General features: G+C 42.1%; 3 protein-coding genes across 4 annotated transcripts in view; 1 reads left to right on the top strand and 2 right to left on the bottom strand.

Moving 5' to 3' along the window:
* fancm (FA complementation group M) overlaps window positions 1-9,979 on the top strand; it is a 38,910-nt gene extending 28,931 nt beyond the window's left edge. Inside the window, exons 14-24 of the mRNA XM_018663486.2 lie at window positions 2,843-4,847; window positions 4,967-5,055; window positions 6,254-6,322; window positions 6,496-6,615; window positions 6,942-7,107; window positions 7,254-7,360; window positions 7,447-7,946; window positions 8,021-8,108; window positions 8,256-8,610; window positions 8,903-9,197; window positions 9,311-9,979. Of these exons, the coding sequence (XP_018519002.1) occupies window positions 2,843-4,847; window positions 4,967-5,055; window positions 6,254-6,322; window positions 6,496-6,615; window positions 6,942-7,107; window positions 7,254-7,360; window positions 7,447-7,946; window positions 8,021-8,108; window positions 8,256-8,610; window positions 8,903-9,197; window positions 9,311-9,437 (3,921 nt within the window). The 3' untranslated portion in view covers window positions 9,438-9,979. The remainder of the gene's footprint in view (window positions 1-2,842; window positions 4,848-4,966; window positions 5,056-6,253; window positions 6,323-6,495; window positions 6,616-6,941; window positions 7,108-7,253; window positions 7,361-7,446; window positions 7,947-8,020; window positions 8,109-8,255; window positions 8,611-8,902; window positions 9,198-9,310) is intronic.
* A 227-nt stretch (window positions 9,980-10,206) lies between these two features.
* On the bottom strand, window positions 10,207-17,287 carry LOC108874913 (mitochondrial basic amino acids transporter). The gene is made up of 4 exons (XM_018663489.2): window positions 16,863-17,287; window positions 15,267-15,310; window positions 14,174-14,257; window positions 10,207-13,051 (listed from the first exon to the last, which is right to left on the bottom strand). The coding sequence occupies exons 1-4, from the start codon at window positions 16,894-16,896 to the stop codon at window positions 12,281-12,283; spliced, it is 933 nt and encodes a 310-aa protein (XP_018519005.1). The 5' UTR covers window positions 16,897-17,287; the 3' UTR covers window positions 10,207-12,280.
* An 815-nt stretch (window positions 17,288-18,102) lies between these two features.
* wars1 (tryptophanyl-tRNA synthetase 1) lies at window positions 18,103-22,252 on the bottom strand. 2 transcript variants are annotated; one of them, XM_018663696.2, is made up of 11 exons: window positions 22,100-22,252; window positions 21,652-21,775; window positions 21,105-21,321; window positions 20,860-20,968; window positions 20,544-20,663; window positions 20,244-20,426; window positions 19,964-20,064; window positions 19,701-19,813; window positions 19,445-19,618; window positions 19,201-19,341; window positions 18,103-18,982 (listed from the first exon to the last, which is right to left on the bottom strand). In XM_018663696.2, exons 2-11 carry the CDS (start codon window positions 21,763-21,765, stop codon window positions 18,824-18,826), a joined length of 1,431 nt encoding a protein of 476 aa, XP_018519212.1. In that variant the 5' UTR covers window positions 21,766-21,775; window positions 22,100-22,252; the 3' UTR covers window positions 18,103-18,823. The 2 variants fall into 2 exon arrangements, with proteins under 2 accessions (XP_018519212.1, XP_050933976.1); XM_051078019.1 differs by lacking the exon at window positions 22,100-22,252 and adding an exon at window positions 22,065-22,084.
* Window positions 22,253-22,344: the final 92 nt, after the last annotated feature.

Genomic DNA, 22,344 nt, shown 5'->3' with positions numbered 1-22,344 from the left:
AAATTTAAGAACATAAATTCTTTTAGTCTTGTACTTATTTGCCATAATATGAGACTTGTTGACTTAGTATGGTGTCTAAAGCCCGTTGTGGGCTGTAGTGCAGCATTTTTTCTCTTTTCAAAATATCATAGCTGTTAGGTCAGATTTTGTTGTAATATGAACAAAAGCCACAGCCAACTGAAAAGCCCGTGTTGAGACACCATTGATAGTATTTGCGTAATATTCAGTGACGGTTCAGAAATGTGAATAGATTAAATTTTTCAGTGGAAAGCCTCACCTCTGAGAAGTATTCAGCCCTCTATGGGAACTGCTGAGTGCTGGAGTGTTAATTACAGCTCTCATGCTTTGGCTGCAGGAGTGACGTCTGCAGACCGTTAATGTTTGCCTCCAGGTCTGTTTGTCTGATTAGAGGATTAAAGGAGGTGATCTGAGGTGCGGAGAAATAAATGTGCCAGTGCTGTTGATCATTCTTCTGTTTGAGTTATTTAAAACATCAAGGTATAATGTAGATCATGTTTTAATGTGAAATGGTGGCATAGTTTAATTATGTTTTAGTTAAAACAGTATATGTGTTCTGCAGCCTCTATAAAGGCTGAATCTCACTCCTAGTATTGACTTCACTCGTACATGCGTCTGCTACAGGCTACACATTTCAGAAGCTGTTTTTGCACAAGCATGTTGCCAAACAAACATCAGGATCACAATAGCATGCTTATTAGGTGTGAAAGACATGAGTGAACAATAAAACCGCTGATGACACACTGCCATTAATTCTGGCACCAAGTCTCAAAGTAGAAACCTGCCAATTAAGAATGAAATGAGTTCACTGAGTTCATTCCTTATAATGAAAACAGGGACATCTTTCCTGTATTTTTTCTGGTATGCAATATAACAAAGCTGCTGCTCATGCCAATTCAGCTGCACACTGAATTGAAAGTAAATTCAAAATGAAACAAAGAAACAAAATAATAAATTATTCAGTAACTCAGAATGATGGCTATTTTGATCTGTTTGCCAATCATGTTCCCCAGAGGATGAATCCTACTGTTGTTGGTGATCCCCCTAACTTTTTTCCTGTATTGCCATCATCATCATCATCATCTCTAATGAGGTTCTCGTAAGTCTCAGCAATACTTTGTGTTTTGTGTTAATTAGCTAATTTTGGCATACAAATATGCTAAACTAAAATGGCGAACATGGTCAACTGTACACTTAGCTAAACATCACCATGTAAGCATTGCCACTGTAAGCATGTTAACATGCTGATGTTAGCATGTTAGCATTGATGTTAGCACAGCCTCACAGAGCTACTAGCATAGCTGTAGACTCTCATAAAAAACATAAAATCTTACATGTCTGAGAAAAAAAATCAGCGCCTTTGTTGTTATATTCTTTAAATATATCTTGAAATATAACATCCTTTTCCCTAAAAAATAATAATAAAAAAAAAATAGTGAAAGCTAATTCATTACGGTTGTGATGGCATGACCACAAATACACAGTCAGCTTTGGTTGCAAATCTGGATTTAAGAATTGTATGTACACCCTTGTGTGTAAGGGTTTATTAGGTCAGAAATACATAACACCTTATAAGTCCTTATAAAATTTTAAATTGTACTCTGAAAGAAATGGGAAGCCAGTGAAAGGATACTACAACTAGGGCAACATGTTCTCTTCTCATAGTTCCTGTTTGAAGGCTTATAGCTGCAGTTTGGACCAGCTGAAGGCAGTTTATCACTTTTTTCAGCAAGGTCTGGATATAGAGAGTTAAATAATCAAGATACCAGGTTAGTGGCAGACAGAAAACGGTTGGATTTTAAAGATGTATTTCAGTTGTCTAATGAATGGTGACAACAGTTTCACAGTCAGTGCTTTCACACTGCGTTGAAGAGGTCTTGCAGTTGACAGGTGCCACCATACAGTACTCCCTACACTTAAGTGACCTGTTGTGTAAAGATCAAGACACAGCAGGGTCTTACCAGCTCCATCTAGATCAAAAGGCATTGGCCTCTGCACCAATGCACAGTTTCATAACAGATAAAATGAGGAAGCACATACTTTTTCATGTGAGCTGGGACAAATTTCCTCACCCTAAGAAGGGCTTTTATGCAGAGTTTCCCATTTTTAACAACACCAGAGGCCATTTGTTCCCATGTAAACCATTCCCACTGTATCAACTGTGACGCTTTATTTAATAAAAGGACATAAGCTGTCCTCTCATTCAGTTTTATGGCCCTCTTCCGAGGCGAAACCAGTATTTTGCACTCCGTCTCCTGGTCATTGTGCACGGAGCATCTTTTTCTTTCTCTCCTGTCTTCGTGGGGCATCGTCACCCTGCTGCTCACAGGTTCGACGGCACCCTGTAGGCCCAGGCAGGATACCACTCTCGATGAATCATTTCCAGGTCATATGGTCTGTGCACATGACAGGTGTTGGATGATTACAACGTGTATGCACCTGTGCGTAAGACCCAATGAGACAGAGATGGAGAGATGTTTTTTAATACATTTATAGTTTTGTTGTCCTTTAAAATTGTTCTCCTGGGGAACAGTATCTAATTGTGACAAGACGTTCCCATGTCTGTCCTCTTTGATTTTTCACAAAAATGGATTTTAGAAATGTTACATCAGTTGTATGTGGGTCATGTGCGGCTGCCATGTGACATCTCTTCACAGGACCCTTCCTAATTATATTACAGTTTGATTGGTGAATTGGCTGCGCTGAATATCACGTGTCATAAAACGGGTTGGCAACAAGACCAGAAGCTCCCTGACCTTGGTTTTCCTGTTGTGTGGGATCTTTTCTTATACAACTCCTCTTCTGTGTGTGTGTTTGTGTTCAGGGGGAGTGTCATTACGAGCAGGAGCTTCTTCCGTACCTCCACAAAGCCGACGCTGTTGGTAACTCGAAAAACGGACAGAAGAAGCAGAGGAGCACAAAGACATGTGCTAAAACTACTAACAACAAACCCAAACCATCTCACTCGGCGCTGTCTGATCTGGAATGTAATGGTGAGGAAGCAGAGAGGGAAAAAACACAGACAACAAGTTTAGTTTCCAAGGTAGCTGTGACAAAACAAAGACCTCCAGCTGAACATGATACTGAGGGGCCCTATGATGACTTCACAGATCACCCAGGACCTGAGGCTATTTGTCCTCGTCCCTCAAAAAATGACTGTCCAGAGGCTGACATGGATGATGACTGTGTCATTATTAATGAGGATGCCGTAGAATCAGAGCGAGCAGCGACAGAGACCGTAAACTCGGACACCGTTTCACAGCGGATTCCAAAAATTGATGAAGATGAAGATGTTGAGGTCCAGGCCATGTTCTACCTTCCTAAACAGGATTCAGCACTTCCTCTCTCATCTCCTAAACTCCTCCCAGGAAGAGATGAGAGTCTGAAGGTCATCCTGGCCAACGTGGCGGAGCTCCTGTCCCGATCTCCAGTGTCACCGACTTCAGATTTAGAGGCTGACATGACTGCTCCGTCACTTCCTCCCTCTCCTCAGCGGCTTCATGAGCCATTTCAGGTCAGCTTCACCCTGGGTGTAGACGACGACGACGACGACGATGAAGTGATGATAAGCGATGCAGATGATGCCCCCCACAGGGCGGATTCATACCAGCCCAAAATCTGTAATGATTGGCCTCGTCAGGAGCAACAGCCTGTCCCTGTAGCTGCCGAGAGTCCGACCTGGGACGAAGTTTTTGGGGATGAAGAGGATGATCATCAGGTTAGGGATGACAGCAAGGAGACAGATGACGAAATGTCCAGTAAGGACAAAGAGATTGGTGAGGAAGCTGGAAAGAATATGGAAAGCCTGGATGATGTGAGGAATGATGAAATGCCAGACTTTACGGATGGAGGTGTAGAGGACAACAGGGCCTCGCAGTGCAGCTCTCACATGGACAAGAGCATGGATCTGTTTGGGGATGACACAGCCTTCCTGCAGATAACCATCCCAGACATTTCCACACCTGGGGTCACACCCAGGGCATCCCCTTGTGCTGGTGATATTTCCAATAGCACAAAAGAGACGTCTAACACTTCACAAGTGCATAACCCAATGAACCCATGCAGCACTACGCACACAGCAGACACCACACATAGATTAAACACAGTACAAACAGGCCAAGTAGCACACGCAAATCACATAACACATACTCCGCATGCTGAGCTGATAACTCAGAATGCAACTGCTTGTAACACTACAATACATTATGCGCATACATCGGCACCCAGTGAAACTGTAACATACAATTCGGTGACAGACAAGGTAATTGCAGCTCACTGTCAATCTCCCAATGTGCAACAAAAAGCTGAGTCATTTGACAGATCCCATGACTACTTCTCTGTCAACTTTGACCTTGGCTATTCACTGGAGGACTCAGAGGACGAAGCAGAGGTAGAGGCTGCTCCTGCCCCATGCATGTTGACCTCTCCACAGCCTAAAAAGCAGGCGGACTCCCCAGTGTCTTTGCCGGCCCTCTCTAACTCCTCCACTCCCTATAACAGCTTCACCAGACAGAGAACGCCTGCGCAGTTCAGTGAATCTAAACTGTCTACACCACAAATGTATTCAGAGCATAGGAAGAGAGAAATGTCCTCTCCTCTGAGTTCACCTTTGATGTCCAAATGTGGGGCACTCCCATCTCCAATCATGTCAGTGGGAGTAAGGAGGATGCCGGTGCCCCGCCCGGCCGGGCCTAACACACCTCCTTCACTCTTCAGCTTGAAACGGAAACAACCGGCGGGTTGCACCGCCGAGGCCGAGAGAGGGTCAGGTGCGAAAAAGTCATGTCAGGAATCTGTTTGTGTGTCTGACTCCCCTCATCATTATCCAGGTTTGTTTACCCTTCAGAAAATATGAGACCTAAACTTGAAATTTCCTTATTTTGGCTCACTTTGTTTTTCCCTAATCCACTTTGAACCTCCCTGCATTTTTCTGTCTCGCTTTTCTTAGTGGGGTGCAACAGTGACAGTGAAGATGACGTTGTGCTCCTTAAAAGAAGACACCAGAACAAGGTCAACCCCTTGTCATCCCCAGAAGTGGTGAGCAAAGCCTGTTGATATTAGGACTACAGCTAATTATCATTTATTTTCCAGACATCACTGAGACTTTTTGTTTTTAAATCCCTATCTGACCAGCAATTGAAAAACCTAAGATATTCAGTTTACCAATATAGAAAAACCATAAGATATTCACATTTGAGGAGCTGAAACTAATGAATTCTTGCCAGCTTTGATCAAGAAATTGCTGCAGATTAATTTCCCATCAACTGACTAAATGTTAAATCACTACTAATTACAGTTCTGGTTGATGTATGCTTTTAACCTTTTCAAAAGGTTAATGAGGTGAATACAAAAGCAGCTCATTTAAGTCATAATCTTTGTACAAATACACAGCAACTAATAATCATGACTTCACCTCTAATGTGATGGTGCAAAAACAGCAGCCAAGACAGTTGGTATCTGATTCAGATGGCTCAGGGTGCCTCTGTCCATCATTTCCAAGGTGCACGCAGTTGTCATGGCAACCAGCCTGCAAGTGAAGTGAAGAAGCATTTTTAGCTCCTGATATGTCTGAGCAAAACATGTCTTGATAAACAAAAAGAAACAGTCATTTTTCTCAACATTCTCTCTATTGGTTTTGTAACATAACAGCCCGTGAGCTTAATAATGAAACAATGTACAAAAATATAATCACATAGATGCCAGATCAGCTTTCCCTGCCTCCCTGTCACCACCACCTCTCACCCTGGAAGCCCACTTCCCATTACCCACACACATCCATCCCCTTCATGTCCGACCATTCATTTCTTCAGAATGTGTACCTTTTCAAAGAAAGAGGAATACATAACAAGCAGAACAAAGTATTAACGAAAAGTTAGATAACAGCCCTTGCGGATTAGTTTGATTGAAAGAATAGGGTGAAGAGAAGAAAGACAAAAAGAAACAACTATAAGTATTATGTCATCAACTTGTGGAAAACCATCAGAAATCTTTTTTTAAACTCCCCAGGTTTTCCCTTCTGGTTGTACATTATCTTTTCATTTGGTTAACGTGACACTAATCATTAGTCCATCCAGGAGATGTAGATGGCTTGCGCAGCTTTGCTGGATGTGATAAGGGCAAATCTAGTTTGTTTTTATTGACCTCTATCATATCATTTGCAGTGCTCATAAGTAATGAATACAGACAGTCAGTGCATGTATGTATGTAGAACCCTAACATGTTCTGTCTCTGCTAGTCCAAGATCTCCAGTGACGTGGACTCTCCATTGATTGTGAACAGGAGACGTGCAGCTGCACTTAATACTGTAAGGGTTTCTTCATTAGTGCATAACTATGGCACACAGTTCAGTCCATTCATCAGCTGATTTGATTTCAATTCTTTCACTCCGTGCATTTCTAGAATTTAATAATATGCAGCATCATAATCCATTGACAGTGTACAGCACTTGACTAATTTGCTCTCCTCATTGTCCTCCAGTCTAATGAAACAGAGGGCGAAGCTGCTTCTGATGATGATTTCCAGAATGAGAGTGTGTTCACATGCAGAACCACAGCGCAGGGAGCCGAGAGGAAACGAGTCCAGCAGGCCAAAGCCAAGGTCTGTACAGCAACAGATGGCTCTGCAGGATGCTGTGATCTGAATCTGTATCCTATCATTTATTCCTCATGTTTACATATCACTACATGCAGTGAGTGGTACAAACAGAGACGCGGTCTGTTTCTGGCTCCACTACAAGTTTAAATCTAAGCCCTGGTCTCTTTCATTCAAAGTAGCTGCTGCTGTTTGTCTCTCTCAACAAATTTCAGACTATATTTTTCACCAAAGAAATGTCATATCTATAAATATCTTGTCAGTTGCGTGGACACCTTCAGCATTTGTCAAACTTGATATTTTCTACTGCTCCATTCCATTTCCTTTGTCAGCACAACGTATGTCGAAAAGGGCGTCAGTTCCTGGATGAAGAAGCGGAGCTGTCGGAGGATGAGGAGGGTGCAGACGTGTCATCAGATGAGGAGGATGGAGAGGAGCAGAACCAGTCTCTTGATGGATTTGTGGTTGATAACACACACTTCTCACAGGGACTGAATGGTACAGCAGCAAGAAATGTGATTTCGCTGCATCCATAGTGAATTATTCAAATTGGATTCACTGAACTAAGTGTTTAAACTAAGTATTTAAGGAAGTTAAAAGAGTCATTTACACTTGGGCTTCCTGTCTGTTCTCCTTTATGTCAGAATCAGAGATGCATGGGGTCTACCTGAAGTCAGTGAGAAGCCCTGCAGTCCAGGGCAAGTTCAAAATGTCTTACAGAAACCGTCACAGCATCAACGTCTTTTCCCAGGTATACTGAATATTTATTCCTAGATTTTCTTTACTCAGCACAAGTAAAAATTTACAGTCTCAAACAATCCAAACCTTTATTCCCAGGTGCCTGAGATGGATGAAACATATGCAGAGGACAGTTTTGTGGTTGGCAGTGAGGTGGAGGAAGACGAGGAGGAGGAGAGCAGCGAGGAAGACGTTGAGCTCATGCCTGAGGACTCATATGTGGACGGCAGGAGGCAGTACGCCACCAGACGGCGGGTTTTCCTGCACAAAGTCAGAGCAGGAGCCGGAGCCGGCTCTAAGAGCAAGGCTGAAGCTCCACCAGAGCAGAGAGCTGGGGTGAAAACAAAGCGAAACCGGGTCATACGCATTAACGATTCTAGTGATGAGGAGACAAATGAAGTTAATAAAGAGAGAAGTCTTGTAACAGGAGGGGATGTTGCTGTCATCATGCGGCCTAAGGCGGCAAAGCTAGAGCCCAGCAGGCCTCAGCAGCAGCAGCAGAAAGCCCCATCCTCCTGGTCGACATCCATTGCGTCCAAGGTCTCATTGTTGAGCAAAGCACAAAGGAGCTCAGTGACTGAAGAAGAGCAAAATGAGAGGTAAAGAAACCCTGATACAGCTGCACACACGTACAGTTAGCAACTACTAGAGCATTGTTTGTGCTCTCCTGCAGGTGTCGCCAGAGGTTAGAGAATCAACATCTCCTCTCTGACGAGCTAGACTTTGTGGAATCTGTGTTATCCTCCGAGAATCAACCCCAGGTAAAAGCTAATAAGATGAAATGTATACACACACTGTCCATAGGGTCATATGGTATGTGTGAAAGTATCTATTTCAGAGTGGATACATTATCTCTAGAACTTGCTCCCTAAAAAAAAGTCTTTTGACATGTGATTTCCTTTGTCCAGGCAGCCCTCGCCACCTCCTCAGTGCCTCAGCCCCAGAGGACCACTGGTCAGGATGTGTCAGTCCGCGAGTCCACGGCTCCACCCGGGTCTGTCTGCATTCTGGTGGACAGTCGCTGCATCAGCACCGGGGTGGAGTTGATGACCAGCCTGCGTCAGCGCCACGCCGCCACCGTCCACGTCTGCTCACTGGACAGCAGCTACTTCATCGTCAGCAACCGCATGGCAGTGGAGAGGCACAGCCAGTCAGATCTGGCCACGATGCAGAACCGGAAGCGATTGGCTGAGAGAGTGAGCAGCTTGCAGGGATTGTTTGAGCGAGTTTGTCTGATTGTGGAGAAGGACCGAACCAAGCCAGGTCAGTCGGTGTATTCATTTGGTGTTAGTGAGCTGTAGAGGTGCTGAAGGGCAGATTTGCCCGGCCCTGTTTGTGCTAAACTAAACTAACTAGCTTCTGGCTCCAGCTGTAGCTTCTGATCAAACAGATAAGTGAGTGGTATCTGAGTCTATTTCCCAAAATGACAAACTATTGCTTTAAATAAAGTTAAAGTTAAATTAATTAAATAAGTAAGGTTAAGACAGTTTGATTAATTGTGTGAGATTATGTTTGTGTCTTTATCTTTATAACAACCGTCACAACACTGTCTCAGGTGAGACGTCACGTCCATTTCAGCGAACGCGTTACTATGACAGCACGTTAGCGGGGCTGGTGCACACCGGGGTTCGCTTGCTGTGGAGCGATGGTGCCGAAGAGAGTGCCAGTTTACTGGCGGACCTGGCACGCCTGGAGCAGCGTAAAGGTCAGGGTATCAGCGTACCGGTGGAGGTCAAAGGGCAGCACAGGCAGCAGGCCCTGCAGCTGTTCTTGAGCCTGCCTTCTATCAACTATGTCCATGCTCTCAACATGAGCCACAACTTCAGGTCAATTGGCCAACTAATAAACAGGTAAAAGAAAGTGTGTGTGTGTGTAAATATGTCATAGGCAAAATAAGAACATGATACTGTCTTTCTGCTCTTCTCACATTTTAATCTTTTATTTTCTTGTTTTCCTCCTGCAGCTCCATTGAATCCATACAGAATGGAGGTTGTATGAGTCAATCCAGAGCTGAGGAGATCTACCGCTTCTTGCGTTACTCCTGTGACTCCTTCCTCATGAACACATCAAAAGCAGGAAAAACCAGTTAGCCCCCCAGGGGGGGAGACAACACTGTAGGAATTCCACAAGCTGAAATCCATCTCTACCACTATCCCATGCATTTCCTTCTTCCTGTTTCTCCACTTAATACTTTATATCTTTCCTTTTTACCAAAATATCTTTGCTTCTTTGTTTTCAGTCTAACCAGGGACCAGAAGGCAGCAGTTACTCTGCTATGTACAGTAATTGCTCTATCTGACGTCGTATCACAATGAGAGCAGAGCCTCAGGATATTGGATCAGCCTTTTTGCACAAGTTGAGGGGGACCCTACTCAACGTCACATGAATGTTATGTAATACAGTGGGTTTCCATATAGGGTATACTACATGTTTAATCATTTGGGTGAGCAGTGTTTCCTTTCAAACTTGTTCTGGCAGTAATCTTGTCAGATCATAAGAACTCAATCGATATTTGATTAACACTTGAATAACTTATTGTTTTTGTTACAATAATGGATACATTTGTTTACAGCTGTACACACAAAAAAGAAAAATGTCACATTTCTTTAATAAACAATTTTTTTGTCCATGATAGTTCAGTGTTTTTGTGCTTGAAAGATATGAGTCAAACACAAAATGCAAGTAAAACCTGTAATTCCCACATGTAACCACTAGAGGTCAGTCTTTCCCTTTTTTTTTATGGAATGTGTAGATGAGGGCATGTTGCAAACTCCATGTATTCATTCTCTGTTTCTCCTGTTTAGGGTTGTGGGAGGTCTGACTCGTGGTGTTAACAGTAAGTATTTAAATCTCAAACCATGTCTTTCAGACCACGAGAAAACAGTGGCTTTTATTTCACCATTCTCATAAAGAACTACAGAGTGGGCATGCTGCTTTCATACAAGATAATGTACAAGTAGACAAGCACAGAACATAAAGGCAACAACAGATAATGAAAGCAGCAGTTTTGCAAAGATATCAGAAATCACGTAACATCCACCAATAAAGTCAGTCAAACCTAGCATATATACAAAACAGAACTGAAGTCCTGAAAACAGAAAAACAGAATCTAATTAAGGTAAATCTAAAGCCAAGGGAAATTTCACACCTTCATAATTAAAAGGATGACATGAGAACACAAAACACCAAATTCACAGCATGTACATTATCGTGTCTTTGGGCAACTCCAAAGCAGTTTCAGACCTGCACTTCTGACCCTGCAGCCTCAGTCTTAACTTTGCCAATCACTGGTAAGAAAAGTTAAAAGCAGCAGCAGTTTACAAACTGCAGATGAAGACGTGAAGAGGAGCAGGGAAAGTAACAGCTTCTGTATGTTCATATCAGGTGTTTTAAGCCACAAGCTGAATTTAATTTGTAGTTGAGGTGAGGTTTAATTATTTCTCTAACAGGTAGCACAACTGTTCTGTCTTAAAGAAAAACAAAATATGCAGCTGGATCAAGGACAGAAAATTTGCAGCTCAGTGTTGAAACTGCAGGAGCGATTACTTTCTCTGGCTCTCTGGGGCAGGTAGTGTGTACAAGACAGGTCTGACAGCGCCTCCTTATGGAGAACATGGAGCCTGCTAAACAATGTGCGTCGTATAAAATGACAGAGAGAGGGAGGTTTAAAAATACATTATGGATTTTACAAAGCCCACTTTTTAAACAAACCGTTGTTTTTGTTCCACACTATAACAGATTCTTGCATTGTAAATACAAAATCTAAAATCTATTGAGTGTAAAGTAAAAAATCTGATTGCTAAAAATGTAACCGTATGCTGAAGATCACATCATAAGGTGCTTTTTCTTTGGACACTGTACAATGTCCAAAACAACAAGATTACAAACAGTATCAGATCTCTTTTTGCACAGTAATTGTGTAATAAGTAGAAATTATTCTGCGTGATTAATCTGTATCTGACCTCTTCTTAACTATGTTAATGTCCTAATGCAATGAGTTACTATCTGAGCCTGTAATATTTTCAGTATCAATATAAATTTCAGAATCTAAGGTTGATCATTAAGTACTGAAGTAAAAAGAACAGCTGTAACCTAATACTTGATTAAAATGTCAGGCAGCAGTCACAATGTGGATTAAATTCCTACAACTTTTCATAAGAAAGTTAAACTACGTACACATGTGTAACTTCAGAAAAATGAATACAACCATATCTACATAAATGTACATGTATATGTATAAGGCTCTCTTTGTACTTGTAACCATTGCTACACAATGCTGAAATGCTGTGTTCACATGGAGAGCCACAGTAAGGGGGTCATTTGACCTGGACACAGTGGAGAGAATATTACAGATTGGTCAACCGCTTAAAATTAATAAATTAAATATTTAAATTATATTAATTTCATTGATTGGAGTTTGCAGTTAGGAACAGTACAAATGCATTCATTTTCAACAGCCTGCCCAAATGTTTTAGGTAATCGATCACTATGAGTGATTACTCTACAAGTTCAGGCATGTTGTTAACAGTGTAGACCAGTTGTTAAAATTAATTCCAGGTATAACTCATTGTGACCTGAACGCAGCATCAAAGTGTTTCTATTAATCAAAATTTTAGGGACATCTGTAACCATAACTCTTGTAACTGTCAAGTTTCCTAAATTATTTTAAACTCAACAACATGTGTATAAAACCAAGGACGTTTAAAAAGAGACCATATTTACAAGTGCAGATTTTATCTTAAAATATATATTACTTAAATACTACGTGGTCACTTGGCTGAAGCTCAGTGGACAAATGCTTACCTAGGGTCAGTTCACCTTTGTTATCATGGATACCAGTTGACAGATCACAGACCTGCAAGACGCTGCAAATTCCATCTATACCAAACAGATTTGCTGACGACTCTAGTGATGCTCGCTGCGACACAGCTGCTTACATGCTGGTCGGCTGTGTCTGTGGCTGCAGAGGCTGCAGCTGGACGGACTGTGGCTCAGGGTCCTGAATGCTACACTCTTCTCCCTCGCGCATGTACATTAAAAATAGAGTCACAGTGGCAAATGTGGTAGCGTTCACTGGAAATGCACGGAGCAGAGTGGACGTGAGCCCACGTGTGAACACCCTCCACCCCTCCTTCTTCAAGCTCTGTCTGACGCAGTCAATAATGCCGTTGTACTGGTTGACACCGCCGACCCCGTCCGCCTGCAGACGCGACTTGATCACGTCCACTGGGTAGGTGGAGATCCAGGAAGCGATGCCCGACATTCCACCGGCAAATAACAGCTTGGGGATCATGTACGGGTCTTCTGGCTCGCAGCCCAGGGAGCGTGTCAACATGTCATACGCGAGAAAGTACACGCCGAAACCAGGTGTCTCACGCAGCAGGGTGGTCACCATGCCGCGGTTGATACCTCGGATGCCCTCCTTGTTGTAGATTCTCACCAGACAGTCCAGGGAGTTCTTATACATCTTCCTCTTAGACTTCTTCTCTCCAGTCCCTTGCATCTGCATGCGCGTCTTGGCCAGCTCCATGGGACAGCAGATGACACACTGAATGGCTCCAGCAGAGGCTCCAGCCAGGAACTGGTTGAGCGGTGTGTCACGGCCAAGCTTGCGCATGGCATTGCCCTGGACGCCAAAAACTATAGCATTGATGAAGGTCAGCCCCATCATTGGAGAGCCGATGCCTTTGTACAGGCCGAGCGCCTACAGACACAAATACATATTACTGGGACCATTGAGGGAACACCACAGAATAACATAAACACCTCTGCAGAGCCCTTCAGGTAACAAAGGTAAAGTTTAGACTGATACTTTTGAATATACCAAGTATGTGCACTTCAATTTTATCAATAATTTGTGCCTCAGAGTACCCTCAAATTACACTTAAAGTTGTAGCAACTACAGTTCTATAGTTACAGATGGATGCTAATCAGATGAGTCCCTACAATTACTATATTCACTCTGTCCCCTCTGTATTTTTTCTCTTTGTTTTGATTCTACCTAAGAGGATGAGGAAGTAGCGCTGCCCAGAGTGTGTAATGTATTCTAACTTCTTTTGTCCTGTACACGCAGTATTGGCTGAAGCTCTGGGTAAGTAAAGCAGTTAATGCTAGCATCGGCTATGTAGCGATAGCAAAAAGTTACATAGCACCTTTTAATAAAACATTAAGCGTTAAGTCATTAGTGCAACATTACATGAAAGGCCAAGATGGATTAGGACCCACTTTTCTAAAATAAGCTGAAAGTTTTTGTGTACGATACATCACACTGGACAGGAAGCGAGGTGCCCAAAGTTATCAATCAAACAGCATTTAACATGTCAAGTTTTAAAGCCCTGAAGCGATCACAGAGGCATCGGCGGAATGCTGACAATTATATAACCACACCGATACTGCGAAGACAAAAAACGTGTACAGTCAAATGCTTTAGCCTGTTGATCCCTTTTAGTCCACAAAAACTATCATCAAACTTTCAAACTGAGCTGAAAACAATTTAACATTTTAATATTGTACTGTGGGAGGAATGCAATCTCATGCCTCCGTGAGAAATTCACTAAGACCAGACATACTCCACTCAGCTCAAATGGCACAGTGTCCTAATCTTTATTTAGCCCACGTAGAAGTAAGGTCCTCACTGACCCTGGCACCACCTCCTCCTTTCACCCCATGTTAGGAACATGCTGGCTGATACTGAGCTGATGATACCATAACCGTTCTCCACATTTGGCACAGTAGCAAGCACATGGTGAAAGCTAAGCCACACAGTTTTAAACGCAATCTAAGAATCATTTGATTGTTAAGAGGTAAAATATTAAGATGAGCTTACCGACTCCTGGCGTATGATTGACTGGAAGCAGTGAAAGGTCCCGCGGTACAGAGGTTTGTCCACATTTTGAACTTGAAGCCGCACCTGTGGACGACAGCCCTAACGTTTGAGTTGTATGAAGGAGTAATGAGGCCAGAGAGGACCACAATAACTACAAACCACATTGTAATGCATTTTTTTTAAAAAGGGAAACAAACAGGCAACAGTGTTTGGAAATAGTTTTTTTCAGGGTATAAAGAAGGATGCTTAAGGGATTGTAAACATGAGGAAGAAAAAAATATTAACCGAGAATAAAGTTGTATTTAAAAATGTAAAAAAACAAAATGTCGTCTGTGCTTTATATTTTCTATATCTCAAGACAGGACATTGGGTGAGAGAAAGAAAGACCTTGACCATACTTACTAGGTCACATTTCCGTGGAGAGGTTGTTTATTTCTCTCTCTCATCTACAACACAGTGACACTGTTGCTGTTAAAGACAGCCTCCCCCGGCGCCCAAACAGACACCAGCTCAGGGAGAAATGACATTGAAAGCAAAGTACACAAGAGCCACAACCAAACCATTCACTATCTCTGCCTCTAAAGTGGATGCTGCACATTCACACAATTGTACACTACACTTCCTTGCCTTTTTAAACAAATCAAGTGAGTGAAAAAAAGTGAAAGCTGTGAAGAAAATCTTACTGCTTTAGGCTAAAGAAGTACTGCATAGACAAATTTACTAACTTTAGTGACTACAATACTTCTTTTGACTTTGCAGTAAAGATGAAAACGATGACTGTATTGAATTAGGGAGTAACACGGTTATTCAGCAAAATGAATGACAATTTCACTGAAATCTGTGGGAACTGAGTGCACATTTAACAATTAAAAAGCTGGTAGTAAAAAATTATCCCTAGAGTATTCAGTTAGCCATTCCTCTTGCTCAATTATGGCATTCCTGTTGTAGGCTGACTGTGTAACTTAAGGTTATCTGGATGCAAATTCAGGCTGCCAACAGAGTGGTCTGACTTACAACATTTTAACAGCACAGTACTGAATCATGCCATTGCCTAACACGAGTAAATAGTGAAGAGGATGGAACGGACACCCACCTTCACGGTGTCAAATGGATGTCCGACCAAAACACCAGCAGCACCTGGAAAAGAGAAAACAGGATTTATACTCATATTTTGAAACAGTGACACAAGTGCTGATTTGATTTTTGGAAGGAGACTGGTTTATAATCAAGTGGCTAATCTTGCAACAGCAGACAGCCCACCCATCGTGAGACCAATCAGCTGGTCACTGCACTGTACCCAGTGACGAAAGCTTGACGGTGCGCTGACCTTGACTCATGCTAAGAAGCTGAAAATCCATTATACAACAGCAACTTCTGACCAGGCTTTATTTAGGACTTATTAGCTGAGAATAATAACAGGTATCTCATCCTCAAATATAATACACTTATACTACATTGTAAACAACAGTATATTAATATCAATATTGCAGATTTTGATAGAAATTATATATTTTTTGTTTGTTAAATAGTTTAAACAATCACATATCTGTAATCTTGTCCATGACCTGACAACCTGCGTACACAGGCCTCTGTAGACTTTAACTGATTAACCACAGATACTAGGCATTTGTGCACAGTGTGCACTTGCAGGTTTTTGGGTTGTGGTTTGTAAAACACAAAGAGCTTTTTGAATCAAATAACTATGTGGTGCTTTGTGTACTGCTATCACATGGATGTTCATAACAGCAAATCTGCACCTAAAGATTACCAATTATACACACCTCTTCCGTTCCTACTTGGATGTGCTTTGGGAAAAGCTTTGGATTGTATGAGTCAGTGAATAAAAAACAGTCTATGGCAGTGTTAGACTGAATCCAGAGTAGCCCTCAGAAAATATATTTGTATATACTGCAATTATCAGTGTAATGCACTGAGTCCCAGATCTGACGTTCAGAGAGTCCTCACCTTGTTAAATGAGGCTCTGCTTAATTAAAAAGAAAATTTAACCATGTAACAGTAAAAACAATAGAGCTCCCTGGACTTAAGTCACACAAGAGCCAAAGTGACAATATCTGGGGTCCTTGGCGTATTAAGGTTAGGGAAGACCTGGCCTTGGGCAAAGACAAAACAGCTGACAACATTCCCAACGGTTTTGGAAAAGGGCTTCACTGGAAACAGTGGCTGTACCCTCCATTCAAACAGGAAGACATGAACTCAGTTAACTTTTGGTGGGCCTTTTCTCTAAAGGGCCAGTCCCTCCTGTGGAATGGTGAGGGTTTATTATTTTACAATGCAGGATGAGGGAGACTGTCAGATAGTTATCAGGAAAACAAGATGATGCCAAATCCTGATACTTTTAGCTTAGACACAAAACAAAACTTTCCTTTTCACGCACGATACTTTTCGTCAATGGAGAACATAAACACCACTCCCTGTGTATGAGTTATAGGTATGGAATGTAACATAAACTTTGTTTTACATCCGGGAATTTACACGTACCTTTACAGAGAAATAGACCCCGCTAAAGCTCGAAGTTTGACTCTTTAACCTGACATTTTCGTTCGTTTCTACTGTTTCTCATCAATCACTACAGCTATACTTAATGGAAAAATACAGGAGGTTGCTAATGCTAATGCTAGCCGTTGGCTCCAACTTGTTAACCTGTCTGCTAACGTGGCTAACTACTTACCTCCTACGCAGCCCGCAGCGAAGTCCAATGCCATTCCCTCAAAAACTCTTTCAACTGCTGAAACTTGTCAAGCTAACTCGACGGCAGACAGATGCAGGTCAATTCACTAGCCCTTAGCGGCCACTTTGTTTTCAGAATCTGTCTAAGCTTGGTTATTTACAGACCCCGGCTTGGTGTTCAGCCAAGCTGGTACCCTCTTTTTGTGTGGTTTCGAACGTTGCTGATGCTGAGCAAACGGAAGGAAGCGGTCTCCTGCGGCTGGTGATAATCTCTCGGACCCCGGAGTTTGAAACCTGGCTCAAACTGTGGCAGATTTATGTTTTTTGCTGATGTGTCCTCACTCTCACTAACAAGAGGCGCTCTTTCTGCCAAACCTTTCTATTTCTGTGCCGCCGGAGGAGGCGGGGGCTCGAAGTAGAAAAGAAGAAGCGTGTTTGGCCTTTTTAAGGCAGCCCAATCGGATTACTGGGAGGTAGACAACTCCCAGCGGCGCCTGTCCGCCCCCCACGCCCATTGGCTGCTACCGGACAGAGCCTCGAGAGTAGTGTTTGAAACGGTCACTGCTGATCCTCCCCACCGTCAAAATCAACACTGTTATCACGGTGGTCGTCATCAGTATGTATAGCTGTCCAACTGGGATACTTAAGCAGGGCGATTGGGAAGTGAAGTACAGTGTGTGGTGCCAATGTTCAGCACTAGTGGTGGCAGAGGTATTCAGATCCCTCACTTGAGGAAAATTACCAATACAGCAATGTAAAAATACTCCACTACAAATATAAGATCTGCATGAAAAATCCTAGGTAAAAGTTTATATTTCAAATTTCAAAGGAACACATAATAATGTCATATGTATTCATGGTTCAGTCCTCATAGCAGGTGATTTTCACTGCAGGCATTTTGACTTGTGGGGGAAGTACATGCGTTACTAATAACACTAGTGATGGCTATTCCTATCCCAAGTGTCCCAATAAGTCATGGCAATGTGACAATAAGCCAGCGTGCCCAATACCAGGACCCAGAAACTGAAGCAGCTTAATAGAATTCAGCCATTATATATATTTTTTATTTACACCTGTGCTTTTTCTACTGTGACATGTCAAAATGTCTTAAAAAAGAAAGACCCATAGTGTAGTCACCTTATCACAAAATTCTTTTTTTATATGTTTGATGTGTGGAATATTGCGGGAAATAGAAATTATTTAATTTCATGTAAAACACGCTTCCAAAAGAGAGAGAAGTCTTTGTTGTTGAAGTACAGTTTAATTTTTAGTCTGGGCATAAGTTGAAGATTTCGACCATGCTTAGAGAAAAGCTTACCTTGATTCAAGTCCCTTTTGCTGACAGTTATATTTGCTTTTGCTCCCTTTGTGAAGAACAGATGAAGACTTACTGGTATGTGCTCAAACTCTTAAGAGATGAACATATCATAATATATCATATAATCATACAACACCTCCCTCTTAACACCATATCCAACACACTGTGTTATTGTCCTGAAGGCTATTTTTCTCCCGGTAAAATAAGACTTCTTAACCAACATTCAGCAAAGTGGCTGTGTAGCTGTGTTATTGTTGATCACTATGCAGATTTTGCCACAATATGAATTTCTACTCCACTTTAACCTTCTTTCACTCCTGAACTGATCTCAGGGTGAGGGGTAGGGCTCATGTGCGCTGCGAACACAAACACTTCATGAAGATAAACGTATACATTTAACAGCTAGAATGGCAGTCAGCATGAAAGCATGGGCGATGCCATGCTTAGTTTTGACACAGAAAAGCACATCATCCCCAGTAAATCACATTTCTGTTTTTCTCCAGTTCTGATGCAAACTGTATGAGAAAATGTCCATCTTCCCATTAGTAAATTACATGGATTTTAAACATGAAAAAAAGATGGATGCATTATTTGTTCTCGTATTGAGATTAACAACATAATGACATCTCAGATGCTCAAATGGGCTAGAAGTTAAAATTCAAAGGCCTTGGAGTCATGAACTGCTTGACTGTCTCATCTGTGACTTGTTTGCGTCTCTCTTGATGCTGGGCGATCATTGGCTGCAGAGTCTCAATCAAAATCTTCTTCAGTTCTCCTGTGAGGAGAGCTCCACTTGTGTAGTCCTGCAGAGAGAGGAGACGGGGGTGAGTATGCAGAGAAAAGAAGTCAGACGGGGGGATGAGTGAGTAGAGAGAAATGATAAGATAAAGAGTTCAAGGAAAGATACAGAGAGCATTTTGTACAGAGAACAGGGAAAACAAAACACAGAAAACAATGTGATTAGCGAAGGAAATGAAGTCTGAAAAGTCGCATTTGATTCCCTTGTTCTCTCCACCCTCACCTGTCTGATCTTCTCCAGCTGTTCATCATCCTCCAGGAAGAAGGTCAGGTACATGAAGGAGACGTCTACGTCGGCGTTTCCGCCGTACTTCCTGTGCTCTTCCACCGTGTCTTTTCCCCCCGAAAATGCGTGTTTGTTGATCTGTGAGTAACGATTAAACACGTCAGAACAGCCATTCAGGAATCATAGGCAAAACAAATCTGACTGGTCATTATCAACTAGTAATAACTAGTAATAGCAGCACCTTGTTTTTGATCTGCTTTGGTGTGTCCGTGAGGAAGATGGAGGAGTTGGCATCACTGGCGCTCATCTTGGTCTGCGCCCCCTGCAGGGCGGGGAAGAAGGTGGAGTGCAGCAGCGCTGGTTTGGGATAGCCGATCCTTGGAGCTACATCGCGGGTCATCCTGAAGTAAGGGTCCTGCGATGAGTGAGAGGACACGGCACTGTAAACTATGAATGCCCGTATGTAGTGTTATATATTACTGCAATACTGTCCTGACCTGGTCTATGGCGCAGGGGATGAGACACTGTATGTCCTTTCTGCCTCCAAAGATCTGTGGGAAAGAGTTACTGAAGGATGGGGCTGCCTGGATGGCTGGGAAGCTGATCTTTCCTGGACGGGTAAAAAAATAACAAACACACTTAAAATACCAACAAAATATTCATACATTCACACCTCAGAATTAGGACATGCTTAAGTAAAATTATAAACACAAAATTATGCTGAAACATTTTGTTCATCAAGACTTTTCAGTTGTCTTACCAATGCAGTCACTGTCTGTGAAGCCAAAGATGCCTTTGACCTGGTTGAACGTAACATGCTTCTGGACCTTTACCACATTCCTGTAGAATTCAGGGGATGCGCTGTGAAAAATAAATCAAGATAAACAGATTAAAAACCAAAAGAATTGAAACTACTACTCAGGCTACATGAACAAATGTAAAGGTGGATCTTTCATTGCTAAACAGTGACTCCAGGAAGTTTTAGCAGCAAGGTTTGCCAGACAGGGATAGTAGAGTTTTTTCTCTTAGTCATATCCTACCCCATGTAGTCGAGGTCAGAGAAGATGAAGGTCTTGTTGACATCAAAGCCACAGGCGATGATGTCTTTGGCGTTTTCCACAGCGAAGCGGTGGCACTCCTCTAGTGTTAGATCCTTCCACAGATACTTTTCATCGTCAGTCAGCTGGATCACCAAAGGGATGTCAAATACATCCTGAAGCCACCTGGAGCAAGGAGAAGCGTTTCAGGTATACATTAAAATCAAAAAATAATCTACAAGTAATATCAGGTACACAAGTGAAGGACTGAAGTAATAATTAGGGAAAGAAGGGAGAACTCACTTGGTGAAGATGAAAGGGATGAGGTGACCAACGTGCATGGCTTCAGAGGACGGACCTCTGCCAGTGTAAAGGTAGAAGGACTTGTGCTTCTCGTATGCATCCAGCACTTGATGCATGTCTCTGCCAAAAAAAAAAAAAAACAGCAATAAAATAATGTGATTTCTTGATGTGCCATTTCCCAATGAACTCTCACCTTCTCGTCACAATCTGTTTTACGCAACAGGAAAAATCTGATTGGATTTTCAGGATCAAAGGTTCAGAATGGATATCCTTATGCTTGACACACTGATGATGTTCCACTCACTAAAATGCTCACCTGTGTGAGAAGAAGATTCCTCTTCTAAGAAAGCGGTGAGCCCTCTGTCCTGAGACTTTTTCTATTCTGTCCACCAGCTCCTTCTCAATTTTACTGCTGCCAAACCTCACTTAAAAAAAACATGACACAATGTGAATTGTTCAGTTTAAACTACTCTTATATTACCTCAGTTTGGGCTATATTGATGACATTAGAACTTTTGCTCTTTAAGTGAAGGCCATACTTGAAGCTCATTTGAACTTTACCTATGAGTTTGTCGTAGTCTACCCCCTTGGCACTGGTGGTGGAAACGTTCCATGGGTCAACTGTGTCTTCATCATCGGCACCATCAGCTGCTGGCCCATTGTCAGGGACAACAGAGTTTTCTGAGGGTGGACATCCTGCTCTGTAATCCTGACCTGTCATCTGTTTGTAGTCCACTTTCAACTTTAGCAGCAACTGCACAGCAGCATCAATTTCAGCCTGGGGAACCAAAACACTGCTGTCAGAAAAAACACACAGATAAAAGCTGCCAAATCCAACCAGAAACGAACGTCACTTAAAAAGCTATCCTCATTATATTGTAAAGTCTTAGTTCACCCAAATTACACTGCCTTCCAGATAGTATTGATTTCTTTCCTAGTCCCCCTTTTAAAACCTCAGTACATGTTTATCTCAAAACACAAAATGGCTATTTACTACAAGCAGTAAATGAGAATGCAATATGTTTTTTATAATCGTGTTTTACCAACGTTTATAACAAACGAAAGGGGTAAACTCATTGTTTTTACAAGGTAGTTTACAAGCACTTACTTTCTCAGCTTTAGCTGTTTTCAAGGTTCTGACTTTGTCTCCTTGAGCTGTCAGTTTCTCGTACAGCCCCATTGGACTATTCGCTCCTTCTCCGTCTCCCTGACAGTCTGTCATCTTCTTCACACTGCCCAAGAGATTGGATAAAAAGAATTAGTTACCAAACATATGGCGTAAGTAATAATGACATGTTATAAACAGCATCTAGGTCGAGGTTGACAATATTAGTGAGACTGCACTGTAACTCCATTCATATCATTTGAGAAGACTCCCATATGTGAACATACAACAGCTAACTTAGCTAGCTATCGAACAACTAAACGACTGATATTACTTATTATTGCGATTTATTTTATCCCGGTAGATGCCATAAATTATACAGTTAATGAAATTGTGATAAATTATGGAATAGCTACCATGTACAAATAAATACAATGACAAGCCGGCATACCGTACAATACTCTTCTCACAGTAAACTGACAGCTTGCATCAGCCTGAGTGAGGTAGTGTTTGGATCAAATCCTTCCTACGCAACCAGGCTCCGCAACAGTTCCGCTATGGATTCGTCAGCACAAAAAAGAAGAAGAAACGCCACTTTAGGAGCTATGCTTTATAGTTTTATTACAAATAATAGGTCCTGTATTTTGTCAGGTTTATTTCACATGAAACCAAAAGCCAAAACGCACGTAAGTAAAC

The sequence above is a fragment of the Lates calcarifer genome, linkage group LG19, assembly GCF_001640805.2.
Source record: "Lates calcarifer isolate ASB-BC8 linkage group LG19, TLL_Latcal_v3, whole genome shotgun sequence".
Classification (NCBI taxonomy): domain Eukaryota; kingdom Metazoa; phylum Chordata; class Actinopteri; family Centropomidae; genus Lates; species Lates calcarifer.
This window is presented reverse-complemented; position numbering and strand designations above follow the sequence as displayed.